The sequence below is a fragment of the Salvelinus alpinus genome, chromosome 5 (genome assembly GCF_045679555.1).
Source record: "Salvelinus alpinus chromosome 5, SLU_Salpinus.1, whole genome shotgun sequence".
In the NCBI taxonomy this organism is placed as follows: domain Eukaryota; kingdom Metazoa; phylum Chordata; class Actinopteri; order Salmoniformes; family Salmonidae; genus Salvelinus; species Salvelinus alpinus.
The window spans coordinates 46236222-46254183 of record NC_092090.1 but is presented as its reverse complement, the minus strand read 5'-3'; the positions used below and the strand labels follow the sequence as shown (position 1 = coordinate 46254183).

General features: G+C 41.6%; 1 protein-coding gene across 1 annotated transcript; it reads right to left on the bottom strand.

The window, feature by feature from the left end:
* Positions 1-15: 15 nt before the first annotated feature.
* Positions 16-11571, bottom strand: LOC139575051 (complement C1q tumor necrosis factor-related protein 4-like). Its single transcript, XM_071400005.1, has 2 exons — positions 11320-11571; positions 16-3095 (listed from the first exon to the last, which is right to left on the bottom strand). The coding sequence occupies exons 1-2, from the start codon at positions 11460-11462 to the stop codon at positions 1982-1984; spliced, it is 1257 nt and encodes a 418-aa protein (XP_071256106.1). The 5' UTR covers positions 11463-11571; the 3' UTR covers positions 16-1981.
* Between the last annotated feature and the right edge of the window lie 6391 nt (positions 11572-17962).

The window sequence follows — 17962 nt, the reverse complement described above, 5'->3', positions numbered from 1 at the left end:
AAGAGCACAGAAAAATAAACACAAACTTTTATTTATTCTGCTTCACACGTTCCTAAGCATCCATTGTATAAGAAGTATTTTGAACATCTCAAGGAGCCAACAAGAAGCTGACTGTACTAACACATGGGTTGAATGTACCCAGGGCAAAAGGTTATTTCGTTTACAATCATTCCTTTGTAAGGACAAAGATATAAGCACAAGTCACCAACATACCACTTACAACAAAGTTATTTACCAAAAATCACATATGGATAGAAATACGGTCTCATCACAAAGATCTGCAAAGCTGTTAGACGATTATTCTCCATGACAGCATGCATGAAATTATAAGTCAAAATATTCTGTAAGACTCAATTCCAAAAATCATAATGCTTGTTATCTCTCTGGAAATTGATCTCACTGAGCTCTATGAAATAATACTTTTGGTGGGTTCCTTACTCCCTCACAAGTTATCATGCTAGTGGTTTTTAAATATAATTAAAGCTGTTATACAAATTTGGTCCACTCAACTCAAGAGGACTCTTTCCTATTGCAGTCCATGCACAGAATGATTGAAATTGAACTACAAAGCAAATGCTAAACTATAATTTTCGCATACAAATTGAAAAATTATACATCAGTTTTAAATATTTTTCAAATCGCTGTATTGAAAAAGTCATTCCACCCTCAAAGTACAAAAGTTGCCACAATTAGGGAGTCAAGAGTGTGACGAAGGATGCTCTCCAAAAGTAGGTTGTGTAAGGGCAGCACCACAGGAGTGAGTATATGCCTGACTCAACGCAGTCACAGGCAGGTTAGTTTTTTTTCTTCATGAATCTTGTTCTGGAGGCAGCTATGCAGAGTGGTCACTAGCTGGCACAGCCAGAAAGTCATAAAATCTGATTTTAAACATAACCTTAACTACACAGCTAAACATAATGCCTAGCCCTAACCTTAAATTAAGACCAGAAATACAGTTTTGACTTTGCAGCTGGCCCATCTAGGGCAAATGACTCAGTTCTGCCTCCAGGGCAAGATTCATGACAAACATCAACCTGCTATTCGCATAGTAGATGACTATTAACTGGGAGACTAACTATTGCTGAAATACTGTCTCATTATTCATTGTGTCACATTTTGTGTTTATGCCTTTTGATAAGACGCTAATTCAAAAGGAACACTACCCAGAGATGGTGTAGAGAACCCAATAGGCCCACAACACTGATGTGGAGAATCAAAATACAGTATTTGCAGGAGCGTAAAACGAACATTACAATTGGACTATATGCTATTTTTACATGTTGTTTAAATGACCTCTCAAACTGAGACTGTAATTTGCTGAAGTCTGGCACAATTTGAACAGCATTTTTCTCTCTTGGGGTGTGTGAATTAAACCAGCACGATTATCATAAGGGATGATATAGGCAATTCAATTTTCTCCACAGCGTTGACCATCTGAGGAAACTAATTCAACTCTACTAAGTTAGAAATTAAATTATGAGTCTGGTGCCCCGAGGTCCAAAACTAGCATGTGCTCTGTGAGAATGTGCTCAGACTTCAAGCTACAACCAGGGTGAGTATGGTGTCTGTCTTCGTCCAATGGACAGCCCTGCAGGGTAAAGGGACATTTTATTCTAAAGGTTGGTCATGCTTTTTGGTTCAAAATTTCATTTTATTTCATTGTGATCAGACACTGGCCTCAGCAGAAACTCACTCTAAAATGAAGGAAAAATACTCATTTTGACACAAAACAAGTGTCCCCATTATTTGACCATGCCTTTCAAGACATTTGATAAAGGTATGTTAAAAATCCAGATAAGTAAGTATTAACTGAGACATCATATCCTGAAAATATCAGAAATGCTAGCAAGTAGTAACATCTTCATTCAATTCAAGACTCCAAGTTGGAGTTTGACAAAGTAAACCCATTGAAAGAATTAGCTGGACATAGAATAATTGAGTGTAGTACGTCCACAGCCAACTGTGTTCTTGACACTGTCCCTTATGGCTTCCGGCTCTGCTGTTGCTGCTGATTGGTGGGTGGTTTTTGGAGTTCTGGATAGACCAGGAATCCAGTGAAGGTAATATACTTGGCATGGTTGCTGTATGCTCCAAAGCCATTGCGCTGGTGGCTATAAAGCCAGACGATATCACCACGGCGCAGAGACAGCATCAGACTCTGGCTCTGCAGAGCCTTTTCAGTGTCACTGTCATCGTAGATCATGGCCTGCACCTCCAGGTGGTTCTTCATCAGCTTGACTGATAGTGTTTTGTGGGGAAGCTTGCCAGCATTGAAGGAGAAGAAGTAGGCTCCTGGAATACGGCAGGTGAATACACCTTCGGTGACGTTAAAGTCAGCGCCAATGTTGACAAAGTCTGTGTCAAAGGCGATAGGACGGTGCTCTGGGAAGCCCTGGTCCACCCCTACGATGCTCTGAGTGCGGCCAACAGAGAAAGCTGACCTCTGGTCCTCCTCTTCATCCTCTACCTCCTCTCTCTTCTCTACGTTGTCCCTTTCTCCTAGCCCATCTTGGTCTGTTAGGGTGTGGTCATTGGCAGTCGCCTCGTTTCCATACATACGAGTTGGGTCCTCGTGCTTGGGGTCTTGGAAGGTGTAGGTGTCAGGGTAGATTAGGTAGCCGTTAAAGGTGGTGTAGTGACCTGTGTTGCTGTAGATGGCATAGCGGGGATCACCGTGAAGGCGGAGCCAGACTGTGTCACCAAAGTCCAGCTGCAGCATGGCGCTTTGGCTCTGCACCTTACGCTCTTCTCCCGCATTCTCATCATACACAATGGCCTGCACTTCATTCCTGTTCTTCATTAGCATGACTGACAGGTCACGACGTGGGAATTTCCCCACTGTGAAAGAGAAGTAGTATGCTCCGGGGATGCGGCAGCGGAACATGCCTGCCTTTGGATCAAAGTCCCCACCGATGTTAACATACTCCTTGTCAAAGGTCACCACCATCTTTGGTCCACCCTCCATGCTGCTGGTGCGTGCCACTGAGAAGGCAGACCGCTGTTCTGCATCCTCAGGCAGGCGAGCAAAGGCCCACATGCAGGTTACCTGACACATCAGGCCAATCAGGAGACTGCTAGCTGGTATCGTCATCTTCCTGTTGGGAAAAGAGATTGTTCCAGTTAATTACACAACAAAGTCAGGTGCTTAATCTCAATATAATACACAACAGGTATACTCTACTCTGAATTGACCGTATGTCAACAATCGAATAGCTCAAGGCTTTGCCAGCTCAGTTCCGAAGTCAAATCAGAAACAAGTGATTGTTATTAGTGATTCAGTACCACCTGGATCCATTGAGGATTTAACCTTCTCTGAGACACTTGCTTTGAAAATATGTTTACCCCAAACAGAAGCAGCATTAATCCGTTCCTAATTATCATAGGCTTTCGTTTTACTCAGCTAATGAAGGAACAAAAAAGATAGACAAGAATATTTGCACTCCGCTGCCCGAGGTGCCAAACCAACTGGAGAAAACACACATTCCGCTTCACTCGAAGTCATCCGTTTACTCAACATCAATTATATCATGACTTAATTCTCTCCTGTCTCATCACTATATTGAACCCAATATCTTTGTAAATGTGATAGTGCTTTGACAAAAGAGCTTGCTCAGAAACACGCCAGCAATCAACAGCAATCATCGAAAGGAATTAAGCTGCTGTCCTGAACCTTCTTTTATAATTGCATCTTTGTAAATGTTTTAACATTCTCTATGTGCAAGTTATTATAGTCAGTGAGCATAATTATGTGCACCATTTAGAGGCTTGATCCCAAATACAAAAGTCACACTAATCGGACTGTCCTTTTTTTTTATTGAAGGTAAACAAAGTCTGGTCTACCTGGTCCTATCATAGTTAAATAAAGGTTAAATACAAATAAATAAAATATAATGTGTCAAATGTCTGTGTGTGCTTGCAATAAATATAGATTTTTAGAATCAATGCGGGAAGATTTCACTATCATTGTCATTTCCTAGTACTAATTTGTCCCTATCTTCGGTGAGGTTCAAAACATATATTTGTCTAATGAGATGCTGCTGATGCAATACACATTCATCTTCATTAGTGAAGCCACAACAGAAGCGGACCTGTCAGAAGGCGTTTCAGGCAATGTCTTAAGTTTACTTTACCAACATACAGTAGGTTATTCCATGGGGAGTCTGAAAATTTCAAACAGTAAAGCAATTAAACAGAATTTTTTTTGATCCCATGGGATTGATATTACTATTTATAAACAGCACTTGGGCTGATATGAACACAATACACATAGTTCTTGTCCTTGCGGGGACTGAACTCATCGATTCCGCATGTGATTTCCTGCTGCTCGGGAAGGAAGACTAGATTTGTGTCTTGGGGGTGTGGTTCGATGTGGGTGTGTTATGTTTGCTATATCGTACCCTGGCAGTTATTGTTGTTTGTCCCTCTTGAGTCACGGTCGCAACATTTCGCCCTCAAAATAGTCCGAATTAATCTATGATAAATCAATTATTTTGGACGTTTTGTTCTTACAACTTTCTCACCATCTATTACCGGAGTGTGCATCTGTCTGGCAGTGTTTCACAGCAAATCATGTTACAAAATAGGTTGAGGCAGAAAACAAGATGCTTGCGAATGGATTTTGAATTTTTGAATATTGACAAGTTGCAGTTGGGATGCGCAGCGTCTCAATTCTCCTTTTGCCCAAAACAGTGGCAGACTCAATGATCACTATCAAACACATTAGCAAGTGGCCACTCAATAAAGGGCTTGTGAGCCAATGGTGTTCTTTCAACATAACATTGGTGACATGTTGTTTTATTTAAACAAGTCAGAGGCGCTGCATAATGTTGGCAGGTCTATCTCACTGTCTGTAGGTTCTGCCGTACAATTGGATAGAGCACACTCAGTGCAGCTGGTTCTCTGTGCATGACAAATCTCCCTAGGCGTTACCATCCTGTGTTAGTGGGCAAATGGTCATGATCGAAATCTCCTGTGAAATATCCAATGGAAGTAGGAATGTAACAGCTGTTGCCAATCTCAGTTTTGGAAGATACTGACTTTATGATAAAAAGTATACTATACACATTGTATGTAGTACAGTTTTACACTGAATGATATTGATGCAACATAAGCCGTTTTCAACGAGAGAAATATTTTTGTTGTGTTCAGCTGCTCTTTAAGGACTGTGAGGCTATCGATGAACGACAGTTCTAGTATTGTATGACAGCAGAGCCTCAAGTATTTGCTGCATTCTGCATTTGACCCGCCTGCTGCAAAGAAGTTGCTCATTTCTTTATGGTTGATGCAGAGTGACATGTTGAAACATGCTCCATGAGCGCATCATCCCTGTTTCCATCCAAAGACGAATAAATCGCTAGTGAATAAATTTACATAGCAAGCCTTTGATGCTGACTGAGGGCTGAGTCTTGCCCTTACAGTGAATGTGACATTGTCTGTATAGATATTCATCACATCTTCAATTACATTGGAGGAATTTACAATTATATATTTTTCTATTCAACCAAATATGAACAGAATACATAATCACTTCTATTTTGGATGTTGATAGCTTGTTTGTAATTATTTAATATTCTGAAATCTATTTTGAGTGTGTGCATGTGTGCATGTTTTTTTTAGGGACACTCTGAAATAACTAGGCCTACGGGAGTCCAAAATAAGTTAGAGAGAGCAGCATTTCCTCACTTTAATGCTGTTGGTGAAAAGCATTCCACCACGCTGAGCCATCTGCTGGAGGTGATAACAAACAAATGCTCAGAAATGAATAAGTCCCAATGGTGGCCAAATAGTCTCATCCCCGGAGTGTGGATGGATCCAAAAGTGGGCCTACGTTGTGGAATGTTAATTTAGGTAAGTGCAATAGGTAGACTCTCAGTTAAGGTATAATACTTTAACGTAAATATTAGCCTATCGTACATTTGCAATGAAATTAATCCATTTCTGGAAGTATATTCTCATAGTATACTCAAGTAAAATGTCACATACTATACAACAAATATAATATGTCATATGTGCAACATACTGTACAGTGCATTCGGAAAGTATTCAGACCCCTTGACTTTTTCCATATGTTGTTACGTTACTGCCTTATTCTATAATGTATTACTTTTTTTTTTAACTCCTCGCCAATCTACACACAATACCCATTTAATAGCAAAGTGACAACAGCTTATTTGAAATATTAACACCTTATTTACATAAGTATTCAGACCCTTTGCTATGAGACTTGAAATTGAGCTTAGGTGCATCCTGTTTCCATTGATCATCCTTGAGATGTTTCTACAAATTGATTGGAGTCCACCTGGGGTAAATTCAATTGATTGGACATAATTTGGAAAGGCACACACCTGTCTATATATGGTCCCACAGTTGACAGTGCATGTCAGAGCAAAAACCAAGCCATGAGGTCGAAGGAATTGTCCCTAGAGCTCCGAGACAGGATTGTGTTGAGGCACAGATCTGGGGAAGGGTATGAAAACATTTCTGCAGCATTGAAGGTCCCCAAGAACACAGTGGCCTCCATCATTCTTAAATGGAAGAATTTTGGAACCACCAAGGCTCTTCCTAGAGCTGGCCTCCCGGCCAAACTCAGCAATTGGGGTAGAAGGGCCTTGGTCAGGCCGGTGACCAAGAACCCAAATGGTCACTCTGACAGAGCTCCAGAGTTCCTCTGTGGAAATGGGAGAAACTTCCAGATGGACAACAATCTCTGCAGCACTCCACCAATCAGGGCTTTATGGTAGAGTGGCCAGATGGAAGCCACTCCGCTTGGAGTTTGCCAAAAGGCACCTAAAGACTCTCAGACCATGAGAAACAAGATTCTCTGGTCTGATGAAACCAAGACTGAACTCTTTGGCCTGAATGCCAAGCGTCACGTCTGGAGGAAACCTGGTACCATCCCTACGGTGAAGCATGGTGGTGGCAGCATCATGCCGTGGATGTTTTTCAGCGGCAGGCACTGGGAGCCTAGTCAGGATCGATGGAAAGATGAACGAAGCAAAGTACAGAGAGACCCTTGATGAAAACCTGCTCCAGAGCACTCAGGACCTCAGACCGGGGTGAAGGTTCACCTTCCAACAGGACAACAACGACCCAAAGCACACAGCCAAGACAACGCAGGAGTGGCTTCGGGACAAGTCTCTGAATGTCCTTGAACCCGATCAAACATCTCTGGAGAGTCCTGATAATAGCTGTGCAGCAACGCTCCCCATCCATTCTGACAGAACTTGAGAGGATCTGCAAAGAAGAATGGAAAAAACTCCCCAAATACAGGTGTGCCAAGCTTGTAGCGCCATACCCAAGAAGACTCGAGACTGTAATCGCTGCCAAAGGTGCTTCAACAAAGTACTGAGTAAAGGGTCTCAGTACTTATGTAAATAGGATATTTCAGTTTATTTTTTATTTTTAAATATTTGCTAACATTTCTCAAAAACAGTTTTTGCTTTGTTATTATGGGGTATTGTGTGTAGATTGATGAGAAGAAGAAAAAAACAATTTCATCCAGTTTAGAATAAGGCTGTAACGTAACAAAATGTGGAAAAAGTGAAAGGGTCTGAATACTTCCCGAATGCACTGTATAGTATATTTTGCTGAGATCAGATGTGGTTTGATGGGTTTACTGCTACTTCTTTCTGAGGCAGAGGCTACTACTTTTAAGTGTTCATATAGTGGTGGTCCTATGACATTTTTCTTTCCCCTTTTCTATCCCTCTGTGGATTCTGTGGATGAAAACAATACACAGAGGGCCATTGTTCCTGGGTGAGGACATAACCCCCACATCTGCTAGGGTCAAAATGAAAGAAGCACTTGTCACTACCATGTACAGTTTCATATGTCTCCACAGCTTTTCAGACATGGATATCAGATGCATTTTCTGTGTCCCTATAAAGTGTGTACATGTTTTAATACAGTACAGTGCATGTCATCTTTACAGTTCCAAGGTTTGCAAGCAGAATTGCACACAAAACATCCATTGTGCTCAAGAACAAATATTTCCATAGCTCCCAATAATACCTTGAGTTAAACCCACCCACCGGAAGCACAGTTGGAAACGCTTTGTCTGCTGAATCTTGTATGCAGGGAGACAGGATTACAAAAACCTCAAAATGTGGCATTGACCCACAAAAACATGTAATCAAGCACAAACTAATTTGCAAAAGCACATAACCGTGGCAATAGCACTGCAGTCAAGGGTAAACATCAACAGCTTTGAAAATGATGCCTTGATAATTAGGTTTGCAATAACTCAGCATACCCAACAGCAATCCGGGTGTTATTTATATAGGATTATGTTAATCAGACATCATCATGTTGCTACAGCATATTTCAGGTTCATGTTATATGATACACAGGGTTTAAATGAAACAGACACACAGCAACACAGTGGAATCATATCCAATGCCCTTTTCAGTTGCTTCTCATGTTTTGGTTTGTTTTCAAACCCACCATGGGTCTATTTTGAAATATGAGAAGTGGCTTCAATTATTTATTCCTATTTTTCTTCTGTACTTATTATTTCAATTTACAAGATATACTGCACAGAGGACAATAATGAAAATCAACAGAGAGAAAACAAGTTAAAAGCTTACATTTTCATAGTAACTAACATGAGACTTATGTACGAAATGTGTTTTTACATGTTCAAAGAACATCATTGCCACACACCTAAAGGTAATGAGAGGCACTCTCAAGCGAGCCACTCAATCTTTGTCATAGGCATAATGTGGTGAAATAGTCCCCTCTCTCCCATATGATCAGCCTCTGAACATGACCTGCTCAAACCTAATTCCAGGATAATAGCATCCCTCTTTTAGCTACCTGTGGTAATTAATGTAATCATACATGACAATGCGGTGTACCGCCACTATGCCATAGTTACAACCCTGTAGGCACCAGACACATGGCTGATACCATAGCCTTATCATCCTGTCATTGATCTGTGAACAATAGATCATTTGCTTAGTTGGCGCATTTATCAAAGGAGATGTGCATACATTAACTTAAATTTACAATAACATGTCACGTTAAGTGTTGGCTGTAGATTTTCCTCTCAATAAACTCACCACCCTTCTCTCTGCATTTCCAAAATGTCAATTTCTGCTTAGCATCACCTACTTCTGCTTTGAATAAGGATGTTTTTTTAAATTATCTTTGCACCATTGACATTGGGGATCACATTGATCTTTTTTTCCGACAGTGCATCCCCATGGTTAAGACAATTTGAGTACATCTGCCCCTGAGTGTGGATGCATATCAAAGTGCAGACTTCAGTCAGAGGACCCTGGTATCTGAGATGATATGAAGGGTCCCTGCCGCTTCTGTCCCTTTTATTAGTCACATCCTCGCCAGATGTCATCTCACTGCTCAAGTGGAGCCTTAACACGAGGCAGGGATCTGTCACCATCTGGGATCATTGGCTCAAACGAGAGAAAAGGGGTAGGAGAGAGAGAACCAGCAACAGGGGGAAATGAGAGCAAAGAGCTTTTTAAAATGTCAGGCTTGAGAAGGAATCTGTATCTGTGAAACTATTTTGTACTATTTGACGTTTTGCGCATACCACCATGATTAAAAAACGGAGAGGAAAAGCTTTCCCTGGACTGGCCCTTGATGCACAGTCCCATCGTTTATAATGTGACAGCAGTAACGACCCAGAAGCACAAAGACACAGTCCATTAACAGCGAAGCACGGTTTGTGTTCGTTCTACACCCATCCAACAGGAGCAAGACACCTGGCGAGAATCTCACATATTAATTGTGTGAAGAGAAGAGACGCTCCCTGAGAAGTTGACTTGACAGCTCCCCAAACGAGTCCATAGATGGACTGGCTTCAGATGGGTCTCAAAATTTGCAGGGCGGAGGCAGACTCACAGCAAGGAGTATCAAACACAGCCACTGTTTGGGGACTGCAGGGACCTCTTCACAACCACTGCCCATGGGACAAAGTATGAAACTGACAGGCCATCTTCTCTCTTTCCTTGATGAACATGGCATGGGTACTCATTATACATGATACTCCCATCAGCCCTATCATCAAATCCAATTATATTGGTCGTGTACACATCAATCAATGCAGTTAAACACAATTATCCTTTCAGATCCCTATATCCTACAGTATCATAAACCTCTGCAGTAGGGCAAGATTAGTTGCATTGGAACATTTTTAAATTAGGAAGATTTAATATTAGTAATAAAAAATAAAATACCATCATGACATTGATATTCCCTCTGTGTGATTATTTTTTAGGTCTTGTTTTGTATTGTAAACTTTTGTGGTTCAAACCAGAGATCTAGATAGTTAGCTATAGTGACAACTCTGCTGAATATGTGTATGACTGAGCCTGTAATCCTCCCACTCACATTTTGAAGAAAAAAATGAAAACATCAACTCCCTCTAACTAGGACACCTGCCTGACCGAGTTTGCATTTGTCTTCATGTTCCTTCCTGCTTTTATGTACCAATTGGAATTGGTTAAGATTAAATCCCCCTCTGTGTTTTATCATCTCCTTTCTTCTCTATACCTCCCACTGCTGTTGACAGATCAACCTGAACCTGGGATTGGGTGGGAGATGGAGATGCTTTTCTTTGTTAGCGTTCTCCATGTACTGTAGATTAATTAAGCAATAAGGCACAAGGGGGTGTGGTATATGGCCAATATACCAGTGCTAAGGGCTGTTCTTAAGCACGACGCAACGCAGAGTGCCTGGATACAGCCCTTAGCCACGGTATATTGGCAATATACCACAAACCCTCGAGGTGCCCTATTGCTATTATAAACTGGTTACCAATGTAATTAGAGCAGTAAAAATACATGTTTTGTTATACCCGTGGTATACGGTCTGATATAACATGGCTGTCAGCCAAACAGCATTCAGGGCTCGAACCACCCAGTTTATAATATTCTATATACCATGCCCACGCATCCTCCTGCAAGATGTTATTCCCTTCTTCTGGTCTATGCATTGGAAACACTCAAAAATGAACAAAGGAAGTGAAATTGAGAGTACAGCAGGAGATGTACATAGGCAGAGAGCATTGTATCCGGAGTCAACTAATAAACCACAATCTCAAGCCTACAGCAATCCTCTCACCTCCCTGAGATAAAGAGTGGTACATGATAGATTAAATGATACATTCCTATATACTCAGCAGTGTTTGGCACCCCGTCCGGATTCCATATTGATGTTGCTGTAGATCGGTGCAGACAAACAATGCATGTTGCTTAGACGCGACAGGACTGTAAAATGCACAACATCTACTCCATGCAAGAGACAAAAAGTAACCCCCTCTATACTGCAGTAACCCTTCATTCAAGGTGTCCTTACCTCTGTATAGGAGGAGACTGTGCTGTAGGAGAGGAATGCTCAAAGTTCTTCAAAAGGGCTCTGCACCAGGAAGCGTTCACTGTCTTTGTGTGTATCAACCTGCTGCTGCTGTCTGTGAGGCTGTGTAAGCAGCACACACACATACACACACACACTGGAGGATATGAGAGTGATAAAGGGGCTCCTCATCTGATCAGGGAGACTCTGGAAGTGCAGAGCACTCCTCTACTAAGGCATTTTCTGCAGTGGGGTGACACAAGGGGGTATTGGAAAAGGTGAGGGGATTTTTGATGTGATGTCTTAGCGTGATGTTCCATGTATCTCAAATAGATAATGGGTTTACAGAATGTGTCTATATTTTTTAATTGGATGTTTGTGAATATGTTTGTTTACATGCATGCATAATGTTGTGTGTGTGTGTGTGTGTGTGTGTGTGTGTGTGTGTGTGTGTGTGTGTGTGTGTGTGTGTGTGTGTGTGTGTGTGTGTGTGTTCGAGCGCACCCGTGCGCGTGTGCTCACATGAAAGGGGAGGAGAGAGCCTGTCGGGGTTTAATCACTGACAGGCTTTGTTATATGGCAACAACGTTGCCAATTTCACACCCATCCACATTGTTATAGTCATTATCCTCATTCTCAGTGGGAAAGAGGGTGGAAGAAAGATAGCATGTAATGCCCTCAAATTGAAATTCATCTAACAATACTTATTTTATAATCTCATTCAAATGTCTGTTCCTCCTGCACATATTTAAATGAGCAATCCTTCAATGTGTAACTTTCCCAGTACTTGGCAGACACGCTCTCTTCCTGCAGCAGGTGCTGCTAATTCAGCACCATGTGGACCTCCATTCTGTTCATGTTTGCAGCAAATGACCCATTTTGGCTCAGAAACAAACACAGGAGAGATGATGCCTCCAAAGTTCTCTCACTCTCTGTGACCAGTAGCCCTCCATTCTTCCTCCACTCTCCTGGGTAATCAATAAGACCAAATCAAATCTAATCTAATTCCCAGAGTCAAGGTAAATGCTGCATGCCTGGTATTGAATGGCACATGGATGTTCGGGTTCACGTTTGATAGTGTTTTAATGGTTTCTAGTGTGCATACATCTTTTTATTTACTGAACATTTATTGGTAGGTTTTCTGGTTCAAAACAGATTCTCATTGAGATATCATGAAATGCTAAAGAGATAAGTAATCTCAACAACAAAAACCTGGTTATTCTTATTATGAATGGGAAACGACATTGACAATGGTAGTTCAGGGCAACGTTGAGAGTAATGAGGAACGAATTTGAAGTCGGAGACCAAAATATGGTTATTACAATGTAAAGTGACATCTGAGCCTTTTCTTTCCTAGCATTTGTCATCCTCCTTTTGTCGTTGTTGTAACATGTCACACATGACTTTGACAGCATGGCTATGGAGGGTAGGGGAGACAGTTGGAGGGAATGTTTATGAGGAAAAACCGGCATGTATATTACTTTAATAATACTCTTCTGGTATTAAATCAGGGCCCATCGTTGAGCACGCTCTCATTCAAGGATGCCAAGCACACAAATGTAATGTAGAGGGATCTATTTGATATTTTGGTATTTTATTAGGATCCCCATCTGTGGAAGTTATTCGCTGGTGGCGTGTGGATGAAGAAAAGATGGACTCTGGTTTGATCAGCAGAAGAGGATTGAATATTCCCATATGAGTGATGGAACAAGCGATTTCCATTAAAGCAATCACAATTTCCCCTGGTTAATAATTCAGGATAGAGATCTGCAAACGGTCACTGTCACATTGGCTCTTTCTACTCAATGGTGTACTAAGGACCTCAGTGCTCTCCTGAATAGTTGCTGCGTTCTTGATTTATAGTAAGAAGCCAGTGCTTTTCAGAAGCCAGTGCTTTTTGTCTATGGCTCATATCTCTCCTTAATGTGTACTGTACGCGTCTCAGATGCTGCTACTCATGTTTTTAACATCAACAACTAACATTAAGTAGATGAAAGGCCCATCCGTTCTACCTTCAGACTTCACAATGATGCACACGGAAAGTACTGTTCCACAAACCATGTGTCCCTTTGAAATGTATGTACTGCTAGAGATGGTATGGGGACCCTTTGATATACTGTATCTAAGACCAGAGACTGTTTGAAAGTTGGGCTGGCCTACTTTCCTCATTAGCAATTTTTTTAGTACAGGCTGAGGAACTAAAAATAGCACCATGCAGATATTCTACTTAAATCAGGCCATACAATTGGTACACAATTTGTTATTGGCAATGGATTTTACTGAGATTAGAGATGATCATTTTGAAATGAAGAGATTAGCCACAGCAAGAGGCAATGATGGAATACAGAAATAACACTGGTCATGAGTGTAGTGTTGGAATTCACACACTATGGGAATATTCAACCGTGGTGCATGTCGTCCCTGGAAAGAGCATCCACAACCATGTCGATGTCATTCTAGTCTTATGATTCTGATTTATTTCATTCTCACCTGACAAATTGCGGCCTTCATGCTTCACATCCTGAACTATCATTTTCTGACTCCAGTCTATAATCTTGTTACATACGGAAGTGCTTTCCCCCAAAACCAAAGGGATTCCTCACGCCTGTCCTATCCTATCCCCATCTCAGATGTGGCAACGCAAAGTAAGCTAACATTCCTGGAAATAATTATTCCGCCTGCTATGAATATTACACAATGTGATTTTCGTAATCTGATCTGTCATCTAATTGAGCATGATCTGTGTCGATGTAATTAGGATATATTACAACAACGAATGTAAACTGAATTCTTAAGGATTAATATATCGACAAAAGGGAGGACACCTACTATAACACTCAGACCTACTGGACTGACAGACACACAGTTCTTTCTCAATGGAAAAGAACAGACAGGGGACCAGACTGTACAGGTTTGGTGGTATTAGCAAGATGCCCTTGCAGGTGTAGGCAGTCCACAGTCTAACCTCAAAAGCACAGCCATCATCAATCTATGCCTCACTTCAGCTTGGCTGTGACTTATAGCCTTGCCCTACAGAGGAGAAAAGGGTGCTGTGACAAAGGAGTCAGATTTTCTCCACTTCACTCTATTCTATTCCCAGGAATGACACCAGAACATGATGAATCAATTATTGGAGATTTTTCACACCCTCCCAAAATTTGCTTTGACTCAATTGGTTTAATTTATTCTCTTTTTTTTCGCTCTTTTTTTTTTACAAACTGCTTTCTGCTTTAATATTCTGGCACAGGGAGGGAAGTTATGAACCCCTGTTCCCATAACATCTGACAGTTTGGCAGATGGAGCGGCAATTATAAGGCCTCTATAAATCTGCTCCTTTTCAAAGTCTCTCAGTTTGACTTCCCCACAGGCCCTTGGTTGTGGGGAGACGGTCTGTTGGTTGTAAGCTGTGCAGGTGAAGTGAGGTGCCTTTTTTACAAACAGGCAGACATACAGGCAGCTCACAAGGTTTCAAACAGCAATCAAATGAGGAACGTGTTTTTCTTTGGGATATAAAAGAAAATACAAGGATGATTGACTGATTAGACGTGGATTTCGTTTTTTTTACAAGACATTCACATCATGGTCATAAATCCAGGTCTTTGGAACATTATCTCGACATGTAAGATTACTAAAGGCCTCATGTGGAGAGGGCTGCGGAGATTCTCTTCCAGTAAATTCAAGCTCAGAGATGTTTTAAAGCCATGCAGTAAGGTATTTCAGGATCCAGTAGGGTTAGGGACAAGGTCTGCAGTGGTCTGCAGTGATTTGCAGCAGTGGCTGACACTATGTATATTAAGAACACCTGCAAAATGCAAATCCTTTTCAGAGGAAAGGCTTGCTCCCCCGCTCCCATTTGTCCCAGGCTGAAATGTTAATAATATAGTCCTCACAACTGACAATGACATTTACATTTGGATTCCCTGTCTGGAGGCATGCTGATTCAATTTCTTTCCATAATGTCCTCTTTCCCCCATCACATCATTTATAAGGAGTATTGAGGTTAGTTTCCTTTGAGTTTTCTATTTCCCAGCTGGACACCCCTTCCTTTCTCAAGGTCAGCCACGTATGCATCCCAATGCTATTGGTTCCTCACGACTCACATGTGGCTCTCCTGTGGCTTTCCAATATGCTTGCATGTCTCCTCGATCTGTTCTGCCCTATCTCGCTAATATGATCTAACAACTCTAGTCTATAAGCGGTTACACACTTTAGTGGGCATGGCCATTGGAGATAGACTGTACCATTCGCATCTTAATGACCCCCCCCCCCCCCTCCAGAACTTTCTCAAGAGTCAAAGATACATGAGATGTGAAGGGCTTCCTCAACTTGTGTCACAGTTTCCCATTCACTCATATAACTAATTGCCTACACACCTGACACATCAGATACTTCAGAGTATGGCTACACTGGAATCACAGTTCTTTACACTTTTTGAGACCAGAGGGCTGGAAGAATCCAAATCTTTTAAAGCAATTAAAACACGTCCCCTCTCAAGTTGGTCATACAGGGGAGGCTTTGCTAATGATTCTGCGGCTGCAAAGCAACCGTGCCCACTTAATGAGCATTAATGAATTATGCAAAGGAATGGTGCAGCACTTTACATCGTATAATGAGCATCAATGCCGAGTGCAAACACTCATAGAGCACTATTCACGCTCAAACAAGCAAAAACAATTACTGGACAAAATTCAAATGTGATGCTGTGCATATTGTTTACACATCAAAGACAGAGCCATGTGCATATTTAATCATTGTCAAAGCTCACACGTTGTGTATTTCTTTATTCATTTATTGACACAGGTAAACACATGGCCCGAAGTGTTTCTGAAATCACTGGACATGGATTCGAATAGGATTTGTCTTGAACTGTTCATGCTAGTCTTCAGGACAACGGAGGCTGGCTGAGTATAAACCATAGCGATTGAAATACATAAGTTTGCAGTAGCTTCTTCTTTCGGCTGCTCATCTCTCTTCAACCAACCCCCCCCCCCCCCCAAACACAAATGCTGTAGCTCATTTCCCCATCAAAGCTAGAGTGTCCTGCCTGTATGCCTGATAACCGCTTCAGAACAACCAGATATTGTAATTTACTTTCCTCTCTCTACATTCAATTCCCGGGAACAGTGAAATTCAACAGACAGCGGGTCAAGTAGCCGGAAGGTTGCTAGATCGAATCCCGGGGCTGATAAGGTAAAAATCTGTTGTTCTGCCCCTGTTCCTAGGCCGTCGTTGTAAATAAGAATTGTTTACAAGAAAACATTGTTATTTGTTACATTGTAAAACCTAGCAGTAATACTTATTTCTCAGAGTGAGGCGGATATATAGCATTTTGCTAAAAATTATTTATTATTTGCCTCTCTGAAATGAAACCATCAAGTGATAGATTTCAAACAAATACATGTCTGTCACTGAACAACCGCATGCCATGATTAGACAGTAAAAAAAACACACCAATTTCTTTCATAAGTTCTTTAAACAATAAAAGCTCATTGACCAACATTTCTGAAAATGGATATATAGTGTTGGAATGAAACTCTCCATTTGCAGGTAAATTCCTTTTGTGGATTTCCCTCTATTAAACCTCGAGTCCCACCATGACTCTGGCGTGTTTTGGACTTCCAACGGCCTCTACACTGTTTACGTGCGTAGATTTATACAAGTGAATGCTCTTAGGTGGAGACATTTTTTGGGGGGGAGTGTAGCGGCCTTAAACTGGAATCCAAGATGGCGTAGCAGTAGGACGTGTCTTTGTCTTGTCTTGTCCCGTGTAAATAGTCTTCGTATTTTTCGTATACATTTCGTATATATTTTAATTTCACTTTCCATCTAGGAACTGAATATACATTCCTACATTCCGCCTCACCCAATGTGGTACGGACCTGCTATTTTTTTATACTTTAGAACCGTAACCCCAATCAGAAGCTAGCCAGATAACTAGCTACTAGCTAGTAGTCAGTTAGCCACTGCTGCGGTCTTCACCCTCAACTCGGACACTGCCAGCTTCAATACCGGGCCAATACCTGCCAGTCTGCAAGCGCGATATCAACCCAGAGCATATAGGACTGCTTTTTCTCTACCACATCACCAGATTCCTGACGCAAGCTCTGGACAATTACACCGTATCATCACAGCTAGCTAGCTGCAACCGAGTGGCTACTACTGGCTAACACCTCTGTCCCGAAGCAAGCACCAGTTAGCCTTGAGCTAGCCTCGAGCTAGGCCCATCTGCCGGCTAGCCGAAGAGGTCTACCAGCGAATTCTTGGGCTACAATACCTCTTTTGCCAATTGGACTGGACCTTTTTTATTTTTTTATTATTATTATTATTATTTTTTGCCGACACAGAGCCCTGCCAATCCATCACAACTGGTCTAAATCAGCTACAAGCTAATTTAGCCATTTTTTTGCCGCTGCTAGTAGCTTTTACCTTCTGCACAGACACCAGCCCTGTTATTAGCCTGGATATTACTCACCAATTTACCAGCATCGGACTGTCTCTCGACAACAACGCCGGATTCCTGCCGTAATCCCTGAGCCACTACTTCTGATCCTCACAGCTAGCTTACAGCTAGCGCCACTGCCACGAAGCTAGCACCAGTTAGCAAACACAATTCTACAATTCACAACCTCTCTTTCGCCATCCGGCT